Source organism: Portunus trituberculatus, chromosome 24, assembly GCF_017591435.1.
Source record: "Portunus trituberculatus isolate SZX2019 chromosome 24, ASM1759143v1, whole genome shotgun sequence".
NCBI classification, from domain to species: Eukaryota; Metazoa; Arthropoda; class Malacostraca; order Decapoda; family Portunidae; genus Portunus; species Portunus trituberculatus.
Genome location: NC_059278.1, coordinates 19156487 through 19177364, shown reverse-complemented (window position 1 = coordinate 19177364; position 20878 = coordinate 19156487). Strand labels below are relative to the sequence as shown.

The following is a 20878-nucleotide window of genomic DNA, read 5'->3' as shown; positions in this document are numbered from 1 at the left end:
TATTTTGCATATTTTGAACAATTCAGTCCCGGCCAGCATTATTATATCCCATATTTTCATGCACTTCTGTAGATGGACTTGGCTGTGTAGTATGTTTTGTAGAATATAATATGTATTTAGATATGGACTAATTTTAAGTTGATATGTTACATTAGATCAAATAAAGATAAAGGTAGAAATGAAAAATATATAGGTACTCTTAACTTAAGACTTCATCTCTAGTTTCTGAGGTAAGTTTAAAATAAATGGGAAGGAAAAAAATGTACAGATATGCTTATTAAAGAGTTTACGTTTTATCCAGCATGTGACGTATTATGCCATGAAAAATATTAATGCTGTTTTTTTTACCATTTACAACAAGTTTGGTCGGAGTCAGGCCAATAACGTGTTGTCACGTGTCCATCGCTCACCATTCATCTCAAACAGATAGAGGCTAGGAATCAGCAGTTTATCTTTTCTTAGTAAAGTGTTGGTCACCATAAGTTTTGCCATAGAACGGAAACTTTTTGCTAGAAATGCTCCGGTTTTTGGAGGTGGCGACTGGCGACTCGTGCGATCTGGTAACTGAGGAGCCGTGTTGGCAGTCCCAGACTGTGCCTTATATTTTCACTCACTCAGTGCATCATTGACCTTCGAACGTAGAGGTACTGTGCTTGTGTGGTGTGAGATGGTGGTGACGAGTGTGTATCTGGGACGTATATTCGCAGGAACTTGAGAAATTACTCTTTTCTTTCATTTCTGGATGTGAAATTTGATTGAGAAGGTGTTGGCAGCTTCCCTTAAGTGCTCATGTGGCTTATGACGTCTCTATTTTGTCCGGCTGGTGGAAGGCGTTACCTATTTTTACATACATTAATTTACTTTAATTATTTAAGCTCTGTGAAATGTATATTACGTGATACAGGTGATTTTAGAGGTGGATATCGTCATTGCGTTAGATGATCAGGCGTACCTCCTCCCCAACCCCGTGCGTGTTTTTAAGAGAGAGAGAGAGAGAGAGAGAGGGAGGGAGGGAGGGAGAGGGAGAGAGAGCCGGCAGCGACATACGTGCACTAACAAAAGTAAAACCAGTTGGGAATATAGTGTGAGGCACATAGTGTGGTTATGACGAATGCCAGTCCATCAGATGAAGAACAGTTGCACTTGTCTCTATCTTAAAGCCGAAGTTACCGGTGCCGGTGACCGTGTGGTGGTGGTGGTGGTGGTGGTCAGTGTAATGCAGATGGGGACAACTATACTTGTGAAAAAAAAAAAAAAAAAAACGCACGTGTCATTGTATCTCAGGAACCGATGATAAAATATTTCACCAAGCGTTTGTTGTTCCCACATTTATATGAACTCTTATGGAAGCAGCATCGGTAAGAGGGTGCTACTACTCTCGTGGCCTTGTGATGCAGATGATCAGTCACATTACTCGTTATTTTATTTTATGAATTTATACTTTATACACTATCATCATGCACATCGTCTATTGATTAGTTTTATGTCTTAATACAAATTATTCGTTTGCTGTGATTCAGATGTTTATAAAATTAGATAAAATAAATTGAATTATAGTAATCTTCTGGGAAGACTGGCCAACTTCTTTATCATTTGTTGCATTTGATGACTGGAATACGTTGAAACTTAATACCACACTATGATTAGTATTATATGTAAATAATTCTCATAAAGAATGAGGCAATTTGTTTAGCTTATTTGTTTATGATTTTCTTCTTGATTGTCTTACAAACACCTTCATATAAAGAGATGCGAGGAAATGTAGGTGAATGTATGTCTGTGTATCAGGAGAAAGTCAGGCATTAACCCATACCCCCCCCCCTCTCTCTCTCTCTCTCTCTCTCTCTCTCTCTCTCTCTCTGTCTTGAAAGACAAGAAAAAAAAAACCTTTGTTGTCTTCTGTTACCTCAGAGCTATTATAAGTTAGCTATGCGCGTGACTGAAACATGTGATGCTTCCTCCTCGTGAGATATTTTGACAAAGTTTGGTGTGCCTTCAGTAGTGCAATCCTTTCTTGCAGGATGTTTCGAGTCGGGGCAGCGGTGGTGCGTGCGGTGGTCCAGGGTGAGGGCCGCCTGTTGAAATCAGTCGTTGTGCCAGCTGCATCTTCCAGCCCTGCCCAGCGGTGGCATAGCGACTATGAGCGTCACCAAATCCCCGAGCGTCTGCAGTATATTCCAGACGCCGAAGATCCGTCCTTCTTTGAGATGGTCGAGTACTTCTTCCACCGAGGATGTCAGGTGAGGAGCCTCTCTTTCTGAACCTGTCCAACGTGTTAGTTAACGCAATATAAAGTGTGTCGCATGTGTTATGCATTTGATGGGGGTTTCGATTTTTTTTTTCTCACCACATCATATCAGAATTACATGTAGTGGGATCTGTTAGGTCTCTCTCTCTCTCTCTCTCTCTCTCTCTCTCTCTCTATGGAGGGCGACGATTTAGCGAGGCTGTATTATACAATTTGAAGCCTTTCGTAAACCTCCCCAAAGTATCACATGAAAATTACTGACATATTTCATATTTATTTCCCTGCCTAATTACTAACTGATCTGGCTAACCTATCCATCTCAATATCTGTATATGTGCAGGTGGTAGAGGACCAGCTGGTGGAGGAGATGAAGGAGCGTATCACCCTGGAAGAGAAGCGTAACAAGACCAAGGGCATTCTTAAGATCATGGAACCCTGCCACCACGTGCTAGAGGTTGCCTTCCCCGTCAAGAGGGATGACGGTACCTATGAAATGATACACGGTTACCGAGCACAACACTCCCTTCACCGCACGCCCACCAAGGGAGGTGAGTATAGGATGGCTTGCTTTCAGTGTGCTGTCGCTGCGGACTCTCTCTCTCTCTCTCTCTCTCTCTCTCTCTCTCTCTCTCTCTCTCTCTCTCTCCAAAGTCATGTTTGCGAAGGAACACACGCCTATTTGTTTTTCCCATTTTGGATTGTATTTTGCTGCATTAAACGCAATGAGAGAGAGAGAGAGAGAGAGAGAGAGAGAGAGAGAGAGAGAGAGAGAGAGAGAGAGAGAGTTTCATTAACCGAAGGGTCGTGATTCAAACACTCAGATAATACACTATTTCCCTATTGTAAATAAAAAAAAAAAGTTTTGGAAGAACTGCAACCAAAATTCACATGATTTTCATGTTTAATAAAGACCGATGTGAACCTTGATATCAGCGGAAGAAGTGTGATGGAGATGTTGCTGCCTTATACCTCTCAGTGATATGAATGGATGAAATGGATTTCAAGAAAATTTTACATCATAGCTAAACTTTTCGAATTTGTGTTGCCGAGGCCACTTGGCCTTCTAACACAAGGGTAGTTGTGCCGGTGATGCCAACATGTGATTTATTTTTCGCTTGGCAACTTAAGGTCACACTATTATTGAGGTCACTGTAGTAGAGTGAAGACCGGGAGACTTGGTGTAGGTAAATGTATAACGACTGTTACAATGTTACAGTGATGGTTGTCGATACAGTATTGTCAGGCCTAAGTAGGATTGGTCAGTACTAATGTCAACACATGCATAGAATATTAAATAAGTGCTCATGCCGCCTGTCGAGGCCGGGGGTGTGAGAGCTGAGGCGATAGGGGATTGGTTGGCTGGTAGGGCGTGCGGGACCGGCAGCCAATGAGAGGCTGGGGGTGCACTTGGCCGGCATCAGGTGATGCTGGAAATAGCTGTAAGCAGTGTAGTACTCCGCCCACTGTCTCCGACCGGCATCCAAGTGCCGAAACAATGGCTAATTTCTGACAACGATATCTTATCCGTAGGCCAAGGGCAAATGAAAGGGAGTAGTATTATCTACTAGTATATACACGTGCTTCTTGTGACCAAACAATATTTAACAGTGAGTATGATGATTATATAATTACAGAACACTACCGACAGACTAGGCTGTTGTACTGTTAGTTAGAAAAGTATCATATTTTAAAAATATATATGGCATTAAAGGAGAGAGGAAAAAAGTTTGAGTTGGCAGGCGTTGTCAAGTGACGATTGTCCTTACTGATCATGTTGATAGATGCATGGATGCCGTGCACGTCCCAATACATGTATTACTGTTACAATATATATATATATATATATATATATATATATATATATATATATATATATATATTGGTGTGGCTTCCTGTGTATAAACTGCAACTAGATACTGTAAACCGAAATTTTACCCATATCATTCACCGTGCAGCGCCTATTACCCTACTCAATCAAACAGGCCAGCTGGTGTTTGCAGATCGATAGACCGATGAGTTTTAAAGGGGCGGAGAAGGTAGTGTCTTGAAGTGACATCGCCACCCTTTTCAGACACGGCTACCATTCTCATACCACTTGCAGACTATCCTTCTCTCGTACTTATGCATTATTTACAGGATGCCCTTCCCTTGTATTACGGTCTGCCCTTTCGCACCATTTCTGCCTTTTCCTTGTGCCATTTATAAACCACTTCTTTTTATTATTTTCTTTTCCTTCCCTCCTTTCCCGGTATTGGACATATATGTTTGTATTCACATGTATTACATATACTGATCCATGTGTTTCCCACGTTCTTCAAATGTGCCTGTAGTGTAAATTGGGCGAGTGTTTTTATCTTCAAGGCTGTGGGCGTTGGTAACACTGGTCACGTGTGAAGGCGGCAGCATCGTGGTAGTTACCAGGGCTCGCTAGGAGACAATTCCTCCTCAACCGATGCACTCATTTACGTATACACTTATCACCAAGGGATTCTAACACACACACACACACACACACACACACGGCCCGGTAGCTCAGTGGTTAGAGCGCTGGCTTCACAAGCCAGATGACCGGGGTTCGATTCCCCGGCCGGGTGGAGATATTTGGGTGTGTTTCCTTTCACGTGTAGCCCCTGTTCACCTAGCAGTGAGTAGGTACGGGATGTAAATCGAGGAGTTGTGACCTTGTTGTCCCGGTGTGTGGTGTGTGCCTGGTCTCAGACCTATCCCAAGATCGGAAATAATGAGCTCTAAGCTCGTTTCGTAGGGTAACGTCTGGCTGTCTCGTCAGAGACTGCAGCAGATCAAACAGTGAATTACACACACACACACACACACACACCAATGATTTCATGCATATAATGACATAATGCGTCTCCTCGTACTTAAAAATTACTCGATCGTAGAGAGAGAGAGAGAGAGAGAGAGTTAGGTAATGTACATTATGAAGTAAATACATTATGCTTCATATCCGAAAAAAAAGACATTAGAGGAAACATCAAGCCTGTAAATAACATCCAGGCAAATTCAAGAAGAAAACACATGACCATAACCATTAGATTTCACCTTAAGCAAGGCAGTAATGTCCTTCACATAGTGCTGTCTACATTAATACCAGATAAATGGGAGATATTGTAAAAGAGGAGGAGTTGCGAGTCATAAGAAATACCACAAGGTCAGCGGGTTCATGGTAGCTACAGTGTGCCGTGCTTGCCACCAGTTGCTGTTTACCACCTAAGCGTGATAGCTACAAAATTATGGAACCATGCCTTGCATTTCTTTCACTTAGCCTTCCGCTTCTTCTGGTGATTGGTTGATTATCTTATCGGCATGCAATAGCTTCCATATTAAGAGCAAAAGCGATAAACTATACTCTGTTCAGGAACTTTAGAAACCTTCCTTCCCTCACGACGGAGGTGGGCGGCCAAGCCCCTTCCGTGCCTTCCAAACCCCGCCCCTCTGATCCTATCCTGGCATTAATTTAACGTAATTTGGATGGTTTTGCTGGTGTTCTTATGTGATTTTAAAGTTGTGTGTGTGATAATAGGTGGAGGAGGTGGTTGGGGAAGGGAGAGTAGGAAAGTAGGGACGAGAGAGGAGGCTCAGCTGCTGTCAGTGCTGTGGAAAGATGCAAAAAAATTACTTGTGCTTTATATCATTCTTGCATTTCTTTGTATTAATTGGGTTGGCATTGTTTTTTATTATATCATGTTTGTTATTGAAAGGTAAAATAATTTTCAAGGCATAACAAGATTAAGGCTAAATGTGTTCTTGTTTACCGAAATAAATAACATTAAATAACTTCATAAATTACGTTTTTTTTCTTTAATTAAGACGCCAAGGAATGTTTTAATGTTTGATTTAAGACTAAAAAAATTGAGAAACATGCCCCAAGTAATAATATATACTGAAATTTCGTCAAATTATTCGCATTTTCCAATTAAACGTAATTATGGTGCCAAAGGTAAAAACGGTATTTTCTTTACGACGAGGCATTTGCGTTTTCTTTATCTCTGGAAAGTTTTTTTTTTTTTTTTTTGGCATTTAGAAAATGTAATAAAACCGAGTCTGGCTGTTTTTTCTTCTCGATATTATGTTTTTTGTGATACCGTTGGTGAAAATAACATACACTTTCATGAGCCCTACGCTGATATTACTGGGCTCGAAGGTATTTTCATAATTTGCGTGTTAGTTAAAGTTTATACTTCATCAAAAAACGCAGTACATTCCAGTCTGGGCTCCTTCTTTCTCCTCGCGATTTTCAAAATTATTTGCGTCACGTAAATATTGTAAATATACGCCCTCAGACGAGCACCTTCCCACTCTCCCGCTTTGCAAATGAGTGTCTAGCTGTGTGTTCCCAGAATCAGAGTGAAGGAAAGTCAGAATTAACCTAACAAATTTATAAATAACTGTCTAAATTACCCAACTAAGAAAATGGTTATGTTTATGTTCAGTCACTTCAGTGTCCATCAGAATGTCTTAGGACCCAAACACAGATGGTTCCTTCTCCTTCCCAATGTCTTTTTCGTCCACAAATACCAAAATTTTTACAGGTTTAGGTATTTCTAAAATTAAATTAGTAAATTGTATTAGTAGGAGGAAGGAATGAGGAAAGGAAGGGGCTTGGCAGAAGTGGGGGCACAAGATACCACGGTGTTATGTGGTACAGGGTGATGTTGTGTGGGTTAGTGATGGTGTGTGTGTGTGTGTGTGTGTGTTTGGATACTGTCGTCTACTTTTTCTCTACTCTTCCTCCTCCTATTCTTCTACTGTGTCCTCCCCTGTTTCTTCATCGTTCTCTACTTTTCCTCCTCCTTTCTTATCCAAGTTCCTACTTCTTCCACTGAATATTACGAAAAATTGTTATTAGCTATGTGTGTGTGTGTGTGTGTGTGTGTGTGTGTGTGTGTGTGTGTGTGTGTATGGCATAGCCGAAATATGTGAATCGTTTTAATTGATCACCTTAAATTAATCGCTGCCCTTCATATGGAAGTTTTAAATGGCGATAAATTAATCCACTATATAGCATTTAGAAGAGGTGGAAGGCTGAGTGGAAAGACGGCACATAACTCAGGCTATACATCTCTGTAGCTCAAGTTTACATCAAGGGATGAAGAAGCCTCTCTCGTACCATAAATCAATACCTAGAGCCGCAGTGGGAGATTGAGGCCAGTCTGTCATAATGAGGAACAAGTGTGTGTGTATGTGTGTGTGTCCAGGGAGAGAAGGAATGTGGAGAAAGGGGGAGAGCGTATTCAGAAACAGTACTCTCATCACGACAATTCTCAAAGACCACTGAGATGGTTAATCAGGTTTCCATGAGTTTCTTCAGTTAATAATGTATAAAACTTAATATATCACTTGGACCATAGAAACATCAATAAAATCCCGTGTAAGGCACAGGAGAGAGAGAGAGAGAGAGAGAGAGAGAGAGAGAGAGAGCACTCAGCCAAAATTTTAGTACCCTAGATACTCGAACTTCATTATCAGAGTACAGTTCTTGAGTGAGTGATAACGTTGTTTGTTCAGGTGTGCATAGGCTATCGTGGTTCGCTTCGCTAGATGTATGTAACCGGGTTAAATTTGTCAGAGGTGTAAAGACTATGGTGTTTCATTGGTAGACGTGTATGTGACTAGTTTCTCAAGTAGCGCTGTAGGACGATCTCAAGTATCGCTGTATGGTGAAAAAGAGGCGAGAGAGAAAGAAGTGTTGACTCGGAAAGAGACTAGAGAGACTTGCCGACGGCTGTGTGCTGGAGATAAGAAGGGATGGATGCGTATGGAGGGAAGAGTGGGGTGGGGGGAGTAAGTGCAGGTAAATCGTAAAAATTATATTATGTAAGAACACATGTCGTCACTTATCTTATATTTGGCAGCTGTAATTCATGGAGAGAGAGAGAGAGAGAGAGAGAGAGGGAGGGAGGAAGGGAAGGGAAGGGTGGGCGGGCGGGCGCATGCTTTGTAGGGAGGTGGAGGGGGTATATCGACCACACCCCGCATTTCGCTCACCCTCATCCTTCCCTCTCTTTCTTCCCTCATGGATGTGTTGCACTTTCCTCTGACCTCAGCATCAGAGCCGGGGCATACCAGAGCCTCATCATATCACAATATTTTCCTTTAATCACTTGTTTTATATAAATATGTATATATATTTGATTTATGAATACGAGAGAGAGAGAGAGAGAGAGAGAGAGAGAGAGAGAGATTCAGTTACAAACATACTTACCCCTCTTACCCGACTCTGTCCTTCAAGGTTATATCCAGCTGAACCTGCTTGCCTGTCCTCCTTCACCCAATCCTTCCCCCCCCTCCCACTTCCCCTTAACAACACATACATAGGGTGGACGAGAACGTGATAGAAGCGAGGTGTTAACATCAAGGGCAAGAAAAATAATAATAAAATAAATAAGTAGATAACGTGATACCCAGACAAACATGAATGCAGCACAGGATTTGTATACTGCAAGTTTTTACACACACACGTCTGGCTGTCTCGTCAGAGACTGCAGCAGATCAAACAGTGAATTACACACACACACACACACACACACACACACACACACACACACACACACACACACACACACACACACACACACACCTAGGCAAATACATCTAGATAAATACACACACACAGAGTAATATATGTAATAAAGGATGATGAAAGAATAAAGATTACAAATTCTGATTTAAAGAAAACACTAGATATGTAGTTCTAGTGTTATTGTAGGTTGCTAGCTGTATTGGCTAGAAATATTGGCATTAATGAAAGATATGGATACACTGTAAGTCTTCATTACTTTAAGACTGATTTCGATAAATACGAGAAGATAAATAAGTTCAAATCATATAGGTTTAATGGTAGAGAGAGAAAGATATATAATATTGATTCAAGAGAAGCCATTAACTAAAATTATTTCCCTACCTTATAACCAAAAAGCTTCCAAGAAGAATATGGCGTGGATCTGTTTTCTGCTGTTCAGTACACCTGGCAGCTGGCTTGTCTATTGCCAATGTGTAGCGTATTTGAGCAGGTGCCAGACTCTGACACCATGAGGCATTACTCCTCAAAATAATAATGTGCCAGTGTGCACAGCATTACCTGTGTTACATTAAGCTGGTATTGGCATGTAGTTGTTTAGGACTGTTTTCTTTGATCTTTATGAATGTTAAAATTCATATATTATTAATGATTTAAGATTTTTCTTTTCTTTTTACATAGATTAAACTCCCATTTGAAAAATCAAGTCATGGAATGAAAAACATCAGCCAGTCAGCCTTAAATGTATGCAATGGAAAAATATTTGTTTGGAAACCTGATCATAGAGATGTTTGTGCTGTCTCTATATAGATGTCATCTAAGCTGATACAGTGTGTGACTGTATAGAAAGGAATGTGCTCAGATATGTTTGTCATGGCTGGCTGCTGTCTAAACAGGGCTGGGGAATAGAACAGTGAGTCTTAGGCAGTGCTATTTTGGGTTCTTGTGGTATGATTGAGAAGTCCCAGTGTCTTGCTATGCTATCACACACACACACACACACACACACACACACGAGACCTTATGTAGAATTAGATTGTTATGGAAATAGAGGGCATACAGTATCGTACAATGTTCATATTTTTTGCTAGGGCTCAGTTTAGTTATTTGCTTACTCTTGATACCTTTCCAATGTTCCCTGTCAGCCAGTATATACAGCTGGTCTTCCATTTCCTCAACATGATCCACTCCTTTGCCCAACAGGTATTCGTTACTCCATGGATGTGTGTGCAGATGAAGTGAAGGCCTTGTCAGCCCTGATGACCTTCAAGTGTTCTTGTGTGGATGTGCCCTTCGGAGGAGCCAAGGCTGGTCTCCAGATTGATCCCCGCAACTACTCCATCAATGAGCTGGAGAAGATCACTCGCCGCTTCACCCTTGAGCTGGCCAAGAAGGGTTTCATTGGTCTGTATTGATGAAATGACACTGACATTTAATTATGCTAGGTCTCTATTACATAAGATACAGTGCTACCTCGAGATATGAAAGCTTCTGTATAGGAAAATTTCATTTTACGAAATATGCGAAGATTTTTTCACTTCATATTACAAAAAATTACTCAGCACATGAAAGATACAAAACAAAACTCAAAATTCCTGCGTGCAGAAAATTTTTAAATTCTCGCCATTTAGAAACTGGAAAAAAATAGATAAATACCGGTAATAATTTTAAATGTTTCATAAAGTTAAGTGTTAATGTTTCCTGCCATTTTCTATATTTTCTGCTGTTTGCCCTCCTCCTCTGCCGCCACTTTCGCTTTCGGACATCGCCTCACTCGAAAGGCACATTTTTGTATCATTTTCATATTATTATTTTTCATTTAGTATTGCATTATGTTCTATTATCTACTTCATTTACAGGTATTAACGGTAATGAATGAAATAAGAGCCAAATGTATTTGGCTCTTATTTCATTCTGGTTTTACCCTTATTATAGAATTTAATGTGGTGTGTTTGCAGGGCTTGGAACGAATTAGGTGATTTACATGTAAAACGAGACTCATTACACGTAAAAATCATGATATGAAAGCCACTTCGGAACTAATTAATTTTGTATCTCGAGGTACCACTGTATTCACGTACATTACATGCGTCCATTCTTATATCCAGTCTTCATTATATTCATTGTTTCTTTAGGATTGGATCTTGTTTAGTTGAATAGCCTGCCATGATGAGTAAACTTGTTATACCTCAAATTCTAACTCAGACAGCACAGAAAGGTATGTGCATTGTTGTGTACATGTAAATATCTTCCAGTGTGCTCTCAGTCAGATTTGTAGAAAAAAAATCACTAGATTTATCATATCAAGAGGTTGATTATCTTTTTGAACACCATAATATCATTTCAATATCAAACACACTGGAATGAAGTAGTGACCTTCAATCTTTGACTAATTCCATTTGTTGAAGTTTCGTTTTGAGGGCTTCTTATGGAAGCATAAAAAAGGTATAATACTAATCACTGTGTAAAGAAACCCCATTTCTGAAAACACATTTACATATTTGACATCATATCACTTGAAAAACTAATTTAGTTCATCAAGATTTTGCAGGGTAGGCAGATGTCAGCAGGTTTCCCAGCTGTTGCTCATCAATATCAACAAGTGACTATGTTATCATTCATGCCACATAACTTACAAACACATACCACTTATGCTGCTGCTGCTAGGCCCTGGTGTGGATGTGCCAGCTCCAGATATGGGCACGGGTGAGCGCGAGATGTCTTGGATTGCTGATACTTTCTCCAAGACAGTTGGTAAGGTCTCCCTCCCCCTTTTTTGGCATTTACCGTATGCTGGCTTTAGCTGCGAAGACCTCCTCCTCCTCTTCCTTCTCCTCTTTTTCCTCCTCGTCCTCATCCGTTGTCCTCCTCCTCATCCACTTGAATCTCATCCGACTAATGTTTGAGGGAAAGTGCTGGGAGTGGGGAGAAAGACCACCCAGAACATGCCAGGCAAGCACAGAGAGACCACCACCCACACACCATCCATGCAGCAGAGGAGAGGTCTTGCTGCTTTTGTTTGTCTCTGTCGCAATCCAAGCGTTTCTAGCTCTGGTTTTGAGAGCCGGAAAGTTCAGGTTGTAAGAGTCTGAGGAGCAGCAGGAAGGTTGATGCCACGATAACAAAGAGTGCCTGATGAACCCCACAGGCCCGGGTGTGGATGTGCCTGCCCCTGACATGGGAACCGGGGAGCGAGAGATGTCGTGGATTGCAGACACCTATGCCAACACCATTGGTAGGTTCAATTGACTGACAAGATCCCTTTGCTCAGATGTATCACAAAGTAAAGCTAAAATTACACAGTGCTGTACCTTTACTACAACACAGTAACTTAAAAGTTTGATTCCACTGAAAGTAAAACCTGAATAGAGTGTTGCACATACACTAGAACACAGTAACTCAAGGCTTGACTCCACTGAAAGCAAAGCTAAAACTATACAGTGCTGTTCATATACTAAAATACAGTAACTCAAAAAGCTTCACTCCACTGAACTCATGGGAGTCATGGTGGGTTTAGCTGCATATCAAGTTGCCCAAGAATACCATGACCACCAAGAACACATCTAAATTAATACTGCAACTTAGTAGATTGTGTGGTGCAACTGTAGTGTGCTTCATGTCAGATGAGATGTGTAAACTGCAGGTTTTAAGGATTTAGGATACCAAAATGAACATAGTAGATTTTGTGGTGTATTAATGTGCTTATGTGAGATGAAATGTGTAACCTGTCAGGCAAACTTCCATCAGGCCTGCATGTACTATTAAGGGCCTTGAACTGCACACTCAGGACTCTCTTCCTCTTAGTTGTGTGTGGAGATGTACTTTCTAATTGTCTGTGAGAGGTACAATAAAGCTGCAAGGAAAGCGTGAGCAAAGTTTGGACCTTAATCTGTGCTGTGATATTGGCTGTGCTGCTGTGATCACTTCTCCCCTGGGCAGTCACTTTCCCAAAGAAATTTACATCTTAGGTGCAAAATCCTTTGCAACACATCTGTTTAAATTCCAATGCTTACTAAAGGATTTCAGTGATTTGGATTAACTCTCTCTCTCTCTCTCTCTCTCTCTCTCTCTCTCTCTCTCTCTCTCTCTCTCTCTCTCTCTCTCTAACATTAACATCTATTCACCACTTTCTCTTTACTATCTAGTCAATATTATTATGTGATACTTCTAGCACGCCATATGAATCTGCATTACCTTTAGATTCCTTTACAGCATGATAGAGAAAACATTAATGAGCTTGATTTGTCAGCATGTTTGAGGTAACACAGATTTTATGCCTTTTTGGGTTCTTAGAAAATAATGCCTGAATTTTTTTTAATGAATACTTCATAAAATACATTAATTGTTAGTCTTGAGGCTTGTAGTGGTGATGGTTTTGCATGTAGTAATGGTTTATTGATATACATAGGGGATGCAGAAATGCCTGAGTTGTATGTAGAAGTTTATGTGGTAACTAGTTTCATGTTGGATTGCCTTTATATTTTGAAATAGTATGTGTCATGGGTGTTGTAGTTGTGAAAGATTTCATTTTTACATAGCTGTGGTAATAAAACAAATAACATAGGAGCATGAGGTGCTCATTTTATAGGTGGCAATCCTCTCTCTCTCCCTTCCAAGGTCACGATGACATCAATGCCCATGCCTGTGTCACTGGCAAGCCCATCAACCAGGGTGGCATCCACGGCCGCACCTCTGCAACTGGACGTGGCGTTTTCCACGGCCTTGAGAACTTTATCAACGAAGCCTCCTACATGGCGATGATTGGCATCACTCCAGGCTGGGGCGGCAAGACTTTCATTGTACAGGTAGCTAGCTCCTTTTCTCTTCTTATATAGTAATTAAATGGCACTGAATCCTCATGGTTTTGGATTTTTCAAAATTTTAATTTTAATAGTTTGCAAATAGGTACATAGACTGCAAATGAATTTATGTTTATGAAATGCTAATAATTTTATATCTAGCTGTTATGTTTTGTTTAGTGGTTAACAAGTGTCATGACTTTCCAGGGCTTTGGTAATGTGGGTCTGCACTCCATGAGGTACTTGCACCGTGCAGGAGCCACCTGCATCGGCGTTAAGGAAGTGGATGGAGAAATCTACAATGCCAATGGCATTGACCCCAAGGTGAGCTGAAACATTAATCTTTTTCAAAGTATTTGATAGATAAGAAAGTTTAAGTAAGAGGTCACACTCAGTAATGCTAATGCTGTAGTACTGTAAATTCCTAATCTACAACATAAAAACATAACTACTCTTCCTATAGAAAACAAATGGAGGAGGATATACAATAAAAAAAAATTACCAGATGGGTCCATATTATTATGTACACACAAGGATCGAGTAACATGACTAGTGACTTACTCCATGGGAACATTTACTTAAGGAACTTGAGAACTGGAAAATCGAGAACGGAACTATCATGGGCTACCCCGGTGCTGAGACTTACACCGGCGACAACCTGCTGTACGAGAAGTGTGACATACTGATCCCTGCTGCCATTGAGAAGGTCATCCACAAGAACAACGCTCACAAGATCCAGGCCAAGGTATGGTGTCACTTGTAGCAGTCGTTGTAGAACCTAGTAGTGATAGTTGTGGAATGAAAAAGTAAAGACAAAAAATTGCAAGGAAGAGATGGAAAAGAAGCAATAAAACACAGCATTAATAGAATAAATAAAAGTGATAATATTTAGTGTAGAAGAGAGGAAAGGATGTTGGGAGGGAAGATACATGAAAGAAATTACTGAACATTTTCATTATAAAGCCATATATATATATATATTCAGTAAATTTCTTCACATCATCCTTGTCTTCACACAACAAGCAGTTACATCACTATTACCTTCCTGTGATGCATTGTTATTTCATCTTTTCCTTTCTTTTGTGCATAGTTGCATCACCATTACCTTCCCTTTCATCGTAACCTTTTTGCGCTCACAGATCATTGCCGAGGCTGCCAATGGACCCACCACCCCCGCTGCTGACAAGATCCTGCAGGACATGAATGTCTTGGTGATCCCTGACCTGTACATTAATGCTGGTGGTGTAACTGTGTCTTACTTTGAGTGGCTAAAGAACCTCAACCACGTATCATATGGTCGTCTCACCTTCAAGTATGAGAGAGAGTCCAACTATCACCTGCTTGGTAAGTCTCATATGCACTCAGAGAATATTCAAGTGATAATTTTCATTGTTTCTTCCTCTGTTGATATGTTGGGAAGAACTGTTTGTCAAAGTCAGTATTTAGTTATTATTCATGAAACAGATACCAAAGATGGATTGCATGTGAAAAGACCAATGTTTTCATATCACAGGTAATTTGTGTCGTTTTGTAAGTATTTGATGCCATTAACCATCACATTCTTATGACCCTTGTCCATTATGCACTATTTATTATCAGGAGATTTATTTTGTTGTTTATTTTCTCTTATTTTTATTATGAAACTTTTGTGAAACAAGATCTTGTATGAATCAGTGGATTTTTTTTTATTTTATTTATTTATTTATTTATTTATTTATTTATTTATTTAAGATATCTTGACATTTTTATTATATTTTCTGCATTGTTTTTTTTTTTTTTTTTTTTTTTCCCAGAAAAAAAAACATACATCACATTTTTTTATTTTTTTTATTTTTTTATTATAATGGAGATTTTGTGGCAACATTGCCACAATGCTTTGTATTATGCTTGTCTTTACTTCACTAGAAGCAGAAGCACAAGTGACATGAATTGTCCAACAACAACACTTGGCTGCAGATTCTTCAAAACAATTGTTCTTGTACAAATATTGACAGGAATAACAGTAAGATATGGATAGCTGGTATATGTAAGTGACAGAGGTTAGAGGGACATTTACATTCAGGCACTATTTAACAGGTCAGAATAAAGGATAATTTTGCTAATAGTTTCTAGGTAGGGTTTGACATTCCAGGCATACTTGAATGACTGTTGCTGCTTAAAGATGAGATTCTGATAAAAGAAAAAACAGTAAAGTGTTTGATAGGTATAAAGAAGATGGTCATATATTGCAGTCAGTTTGTAATGTATTATGTCAATTTAAAGGTTGAAGAGAATCAGAAAAGTAGAAATGATATGCAAGGATAGAATGTGTGAAAACCTGTCATGACTATTCTCTTGGGGAAGATCTCAGGAACTGGTTTTAGATTTGGGTCATAGATAGATAGAGAGATAGGTAGATGATTTATGACTCATGAAAAGTTTGGTTTTACAATCAGAAAAAGAAGTCAGGATTTGATAAATAGTAATGATAATCAGATAGAAAATTTGAATGTACAAAATTGAACTTTACTTCTTTTGCAGACTCTGTGTCTCATTCCCTGTCCAAACACTTTCAGCAAGATCTTTCAGTGACTCCTAGTGAAAAGTTTGCCCAGCGCATCGCTGTGAGTCACCGCACTTTGCAATTCCATCTGCTATGATCATCCCTTCTTTATATTTATTTTTTAGGATATTTATGTATTTGACTCGGCTGCTCCTTAATTATCCACAATGTGCTTTCTGTTTCAGCTTCTTTTTCTTCTTGCACCACAGTCCTTAAAGAGGGCTTTCTGTACATGCATCCATAATGCGTGTCTCCTACAGTGAAGGCTAAGAGCATCAAAGACCAAATGTAGACATGGAAACACTCTCTACACTCATTACAAAAGCACCATATCACTGAAAACAAGGCATCAAGATACATGCTGCTTTAAGAATTACATTTATATTTATCAACACCACATTTCCCCTCCCCTCCCTCCATTCCTCCCTGAGCCCTGTGTAATCAAGTCACAAAAGTCAAAATTACGAACAAAAGTGTCCCTCCTACAGAATCTGTTCAGGAGTCTCTTGAGCGGCGTTTCGGCCGAGTCGGTGGCAGGATTCCCATCATACCATCCCAGTCTTTCCAGGAGCGCATTTCTGTACGTAGTTGTGTCACCGCAGTCAAGTTGACAGTAATGCTGGAAGTCTCATGTCTTTTTATATTCAAGTAGCACAATTTGTTGACATTTTGTCACCATCCAGAATCATCATCAAAGAAATTAGGTCTGGGTTGTGTAGTGAAATCTAACCCAACCTAATTTTTTTTGTGACTGATTTTGCAGCTGTGAAAGAGATCAGCAGACTGTGCTACCTGAGTGTAGATAGAAGAGGATGACGGGATTGGGCATTACAATTCATTCACTAATGGTTGAGTTGCTTTATGATTACTAACCCTGTGGTAACCGTGTGAAGGAGCTGTGTTTGTATGTCATGTTGCACTGGAACATTTCCAAGTGTTCAAACCAGCTGAATTTTGTAAAGAAGACTAAATTTGATCAGTATATCTCTTGGGACTTTGGACTTTGTGTGTGTGTGTGTGTGTGTGTGTGTGTGTGTGTGTGTGTGTGTGTGTGTGTGTGTGTGTAGATAAGGATGGGAGTTTGTGCCATTCAGTGATATATTGGGTGCTTGTCCTTTGTTAAGTCCCTGTCCTTTCTTACAAAATTTAGAACCAAGCATTAAAAATAGCTATTAAATTAAGCTAACTTATTTTAATTTGTGTATTAATTAATTAATTTATTTTCATTTTTTCCCACATTCTTATGGGCTTTTTTTAAAACAAACGTAAAATGTAAGACTAGATGTAACATTATTTTAGCTCTGAATTAAGCAAACATGAGCAATGGTGTGGGTATTATAAGGAAGATCTAAATTGTCCATAAATATTCCCTGCTAGTGGCCCTTGCTTCCTTGCTGCTCCCTGCTGTGTGGTGGCTTCTCCTTGTGTGAATCTGTCCAAGCTCACTTGTGTTCTTTTATCTGGTTCTTGTACATAAATTACTACACGAAGCAACTTTGTTTTAAGCTATAGCAGTAAAATGCATTACCGGGGTCTGGGATGCTAGACTTTGTGCACAAAAGCAGTATAGCGTGATTGGCAGAATGATGGGCTTGCTACAAAATTGCCTGTTGACAGTTTGCCAGTTGTGTCTACTTTTGGTAAACACATTAATTGACAAAGAGGAGGGTGCTACATACATCTAGGGATTACTGTTAGGTTGTCATTATCTGAATGATGATCATGAACAAAGTATGAATGCAATGTAATGGTGACTGATGATTGTCAACCAGCAAATGAACTGTGCATTTCAAGAATTCCTAGCAAAAAGAAGAAAAAATGCCTGGCATAATATGTCATGTAAATGGTAGACTAACAATGTTAAGACTTACTAATACTCTACTAACACATTGTCCCACTTCAGCCCTGGACAGCATGTAATAACAGACAGCTCATCTTGCATCATTGCTTCTACACTGCCTTATAATATAGTTATCAGAGTTCATTCACCTTCATTGCTTATTTTCACTGCACATGCCATAAAAGTTTAGAATTTTAAAATTTTTTCCCTCCACAACACATATCACCAGACTGGTTTGCCAATAGCCAGTATTTTCTGTGTATTGCTTTTCTCAAATCATTGTAGATTATGTTGCACAGTAAAATTTTTTTCATATCTTGTTGCATGTAGCATGTTCATTAATGTCTTCTCAAATATTTTTTGTTGTTCATTATTGGATCTCCATTGTTATTTAAAAATATGTAGAGAGAGCAATGTTAGGATGAAAAAGCATTTACTGCAAAATTAATAGCTCTAATCATCAGCTGGATCTAATCCTACTCTTAAAACACTGCATGACATATGTTACCTCAAGAGACAGATGTGCAGCCAAATTGGCTGTGTGCCTGTTGCTCTGGCCAAAATCCATACCTGAGCTGGTAGATGTGATTACTTTGTAGGTAACATTGTCCCATGTATCACTGATGTACTCCTCTAGGTTTATATTGATGCTTCTAGGTAGGAAGGCGACATGTCCTAGTGTGTTGGAACATGTGTTGATGCTTTATCTTTCCTACTTAAAATTTCCTTTAGTTGGGATTGCATATTTGCTCCTCCTGATTCTGCTTCATACAAAGGTTGTGTGCAGAAGTAACACACACACACACACACACACACACACACACACACACACACACACACACACACACACACACACACACACACACACGTAGTGTAGTGGTTAGCACGCTCGACTCACACTGGAGAGGGTCCGGGTTCGAGTCCCGGAGGCGGCGAGGCAAATGGGCAAGCCTCTTAATGTGTGGCCCCTGTTCATCTAGCAGTAAATAGGTACGGGATGTAACTCGAGGGGTTGTGGCCTCGCTCTCCCGGTGTGTGGAGTGTGTTGTGGTCTCAGTCCTACCCGAAGATCGGTCTATGAGCTCTGAGCTCGCTCCGTAATAGGGAAGACTGGCTGGGTGACCAGCAGGCGACCAAGGTGAAGTACACACCATTGCTTCATTGGGATAACCTTTATCTTATGTATGCTGCATGAATAGAAATGTTAGTTAATGTTTATAACAGCAAGTTGTAGACTAGTCAAACATTTCTGCAATGACAAAGGATAAGGCAGGTGCATGCAGTATTATCAAACATTATGTTCATTTGGCATTATGTATAACATTGCCTGATGTGATTGGCATGAGAATATGCTGTGTTGCCAACTAACTTAGGAATCATGTTTGTATGTAAGGAGATATAGTGCTTAAATTGACAGAGCATGCTATTGTGTGTGTGGAATGAATGGAACTTGATTTTACGTGGTGTTGTAATGGTGGTAGTTGAGTGTTGCTAGTTATGATCATTTTGTATTCTGATATAAGGTATCTGAGGAACATATGGTAACCTCGACTCTTAGAAAAAAAATTTCCCATGCAGATTTATTCCTTAATGGACTGTAAGATCTGTTGTAGATATTTGTCATGATTTAAAATTCTACAGGTAACTGAAAATTACTTTTAATTGTCGTTGCAGTCAAGGTAACTATATCCTTTAAGATTCAGATTGCTTACTTACTCTAGTAGAAAGTGAAAGAATTACATAAATCAAGTTTTATTTGTAAATATGCCCTTTAAATATATATATAGATATATGCATACAAATGTATAGATGTATATACATTGTAGAGGCTAATAAGTGTTTTGTTATGGCACAGGGCGCCTCAGAGAAGGATATTGTGCACTCAGGACTTGACTACAGCATGGAGCGCTCCGCCAGAGTAAGTATTTGTATTCTGTAGATATTGTCACACCATTGTTACCCTTTACTCTTGGATCAATGTTTTTATTTGGAAGAAAATGTTTATGACAATATAAAATTTGAAGCTTCTCAGGAAGAAACTCCAATTTTTCCCCAGGCCATCATGAGGACAGCTATCAAGTACAACCTTGGCATTGATCTGCGCACAGCTGGTTACGTCAACGCTATTGAGAAGATCTTCAACACCTACAAGGGTGCTGGACTCACCTTCACTTAAATGTTGACTGCATTGGAGGAATGGCATTGAATGTGTTACTTGTTGAAGACTGAACTATCCAAGAGGTTGTAAATGTTGAGGTGACTTAGGACAGAAAACCAGCACCTTTGTATGAAGGTTCTCTCCTGAGTCTTTCTTGGTAGTTCAGGACATCATCTGCTGAAGTACTAATCATGAATGGTTCATAATCAGTTGTCTACATAATAGTATTACCCATTACATTCTGTGTCCCATCATAAGCCATTTTGTAATTAAACATTTGGTGAGATCAATGTAGCTTGTATAGATAAGAAATATAATGATAGAAAAATGCACTTGAGGTGTCAGGGTAATGGAATGTGATCATTCAAGTCATAGGAGTCTTTTATATGACAAAAAGAAAAGCTTTATGTATCCATGCAGATAAGGGAAGTTGTTAGTTCTGTATGTATAGTTACAAATTTCAGTGTTATTGAAACTTCTCCATGTTTTGTAAGGCTGGTGACCTTGCTGTGGTTTATTTTATTATCAAAAATACCCAACACTTGGGATGATCAAATCTTGTGTTTCCTTCCTATGCTTCTTTGTAAAGCTATTATTATTGTTATCATTATTATTATTTATTTTTTATAATTATTTTTATTATTATTATTATTATAATAATGATAATAATTATTATTATCATTATCATTATTTTACTTGTTAATTTTTGTCTCGAGAATTTTAATGTTGAAACATTTATGCAAAGTTGCA

General features: G+C 39.3%; 1 protein-coding gene across 4 annotated transcripts; it reads left to right on the top strand.

The window, feature by feature from the left end:
• The first annotated feature begins 497 nt into the window (after nucleotides 1-497).
• Nucleotides 498-20684, top strand: LOC123508104 (glutamate dehydrogenase, mitochondrial-like). Of its 4 annotated transcripts, none has more exons than XM_045261571.1 (12): nucleotides 498-644; nucleotides 2021-2240; nucleotides 2589-2796; nucleotides 9993-10193; nucleotides 11938-12024; nucleotides 13407-13594; nucleotides 13796-13912; nucleotides 14172-14333; nucleotides 14728-14932; nucleotides 16619-16710; nucleotides 19826-19888; nucleotides 20027-20684. In XM_045261571.1, exons 2-12 carry the CDS (start codon nucleotides 2022-2024, stop codon nucleotides 20144-20146), a joined length of 1662 nt encoding a protein of 553 aa, XP_045117506.1. In that variant the 5' UTR covers nucleotides 498-644; nucleotide 2021; the 3' UTR covers nucleotides 20147-20684. The 4 variants fall into 4 exon arrangements, with proteins under 4 accessions (XP_045117506.1, XP_045117503.1, XP_045117505.1 ...); XM_045261568.1 differs by lacking the exon at nucleotides 498-644 and adding an exon at nucleotides 1276-1358; XM_045261570.1 differs by lacking the exons at nucleotides 498-644; nucleotides 16619-16710 and adding exons at nucleotides 1276-1358; nucleotides 16109-16191.
• The last annotated feature ends 194 nt before the right edge of the window (nucleotides 20685-20878 follow it).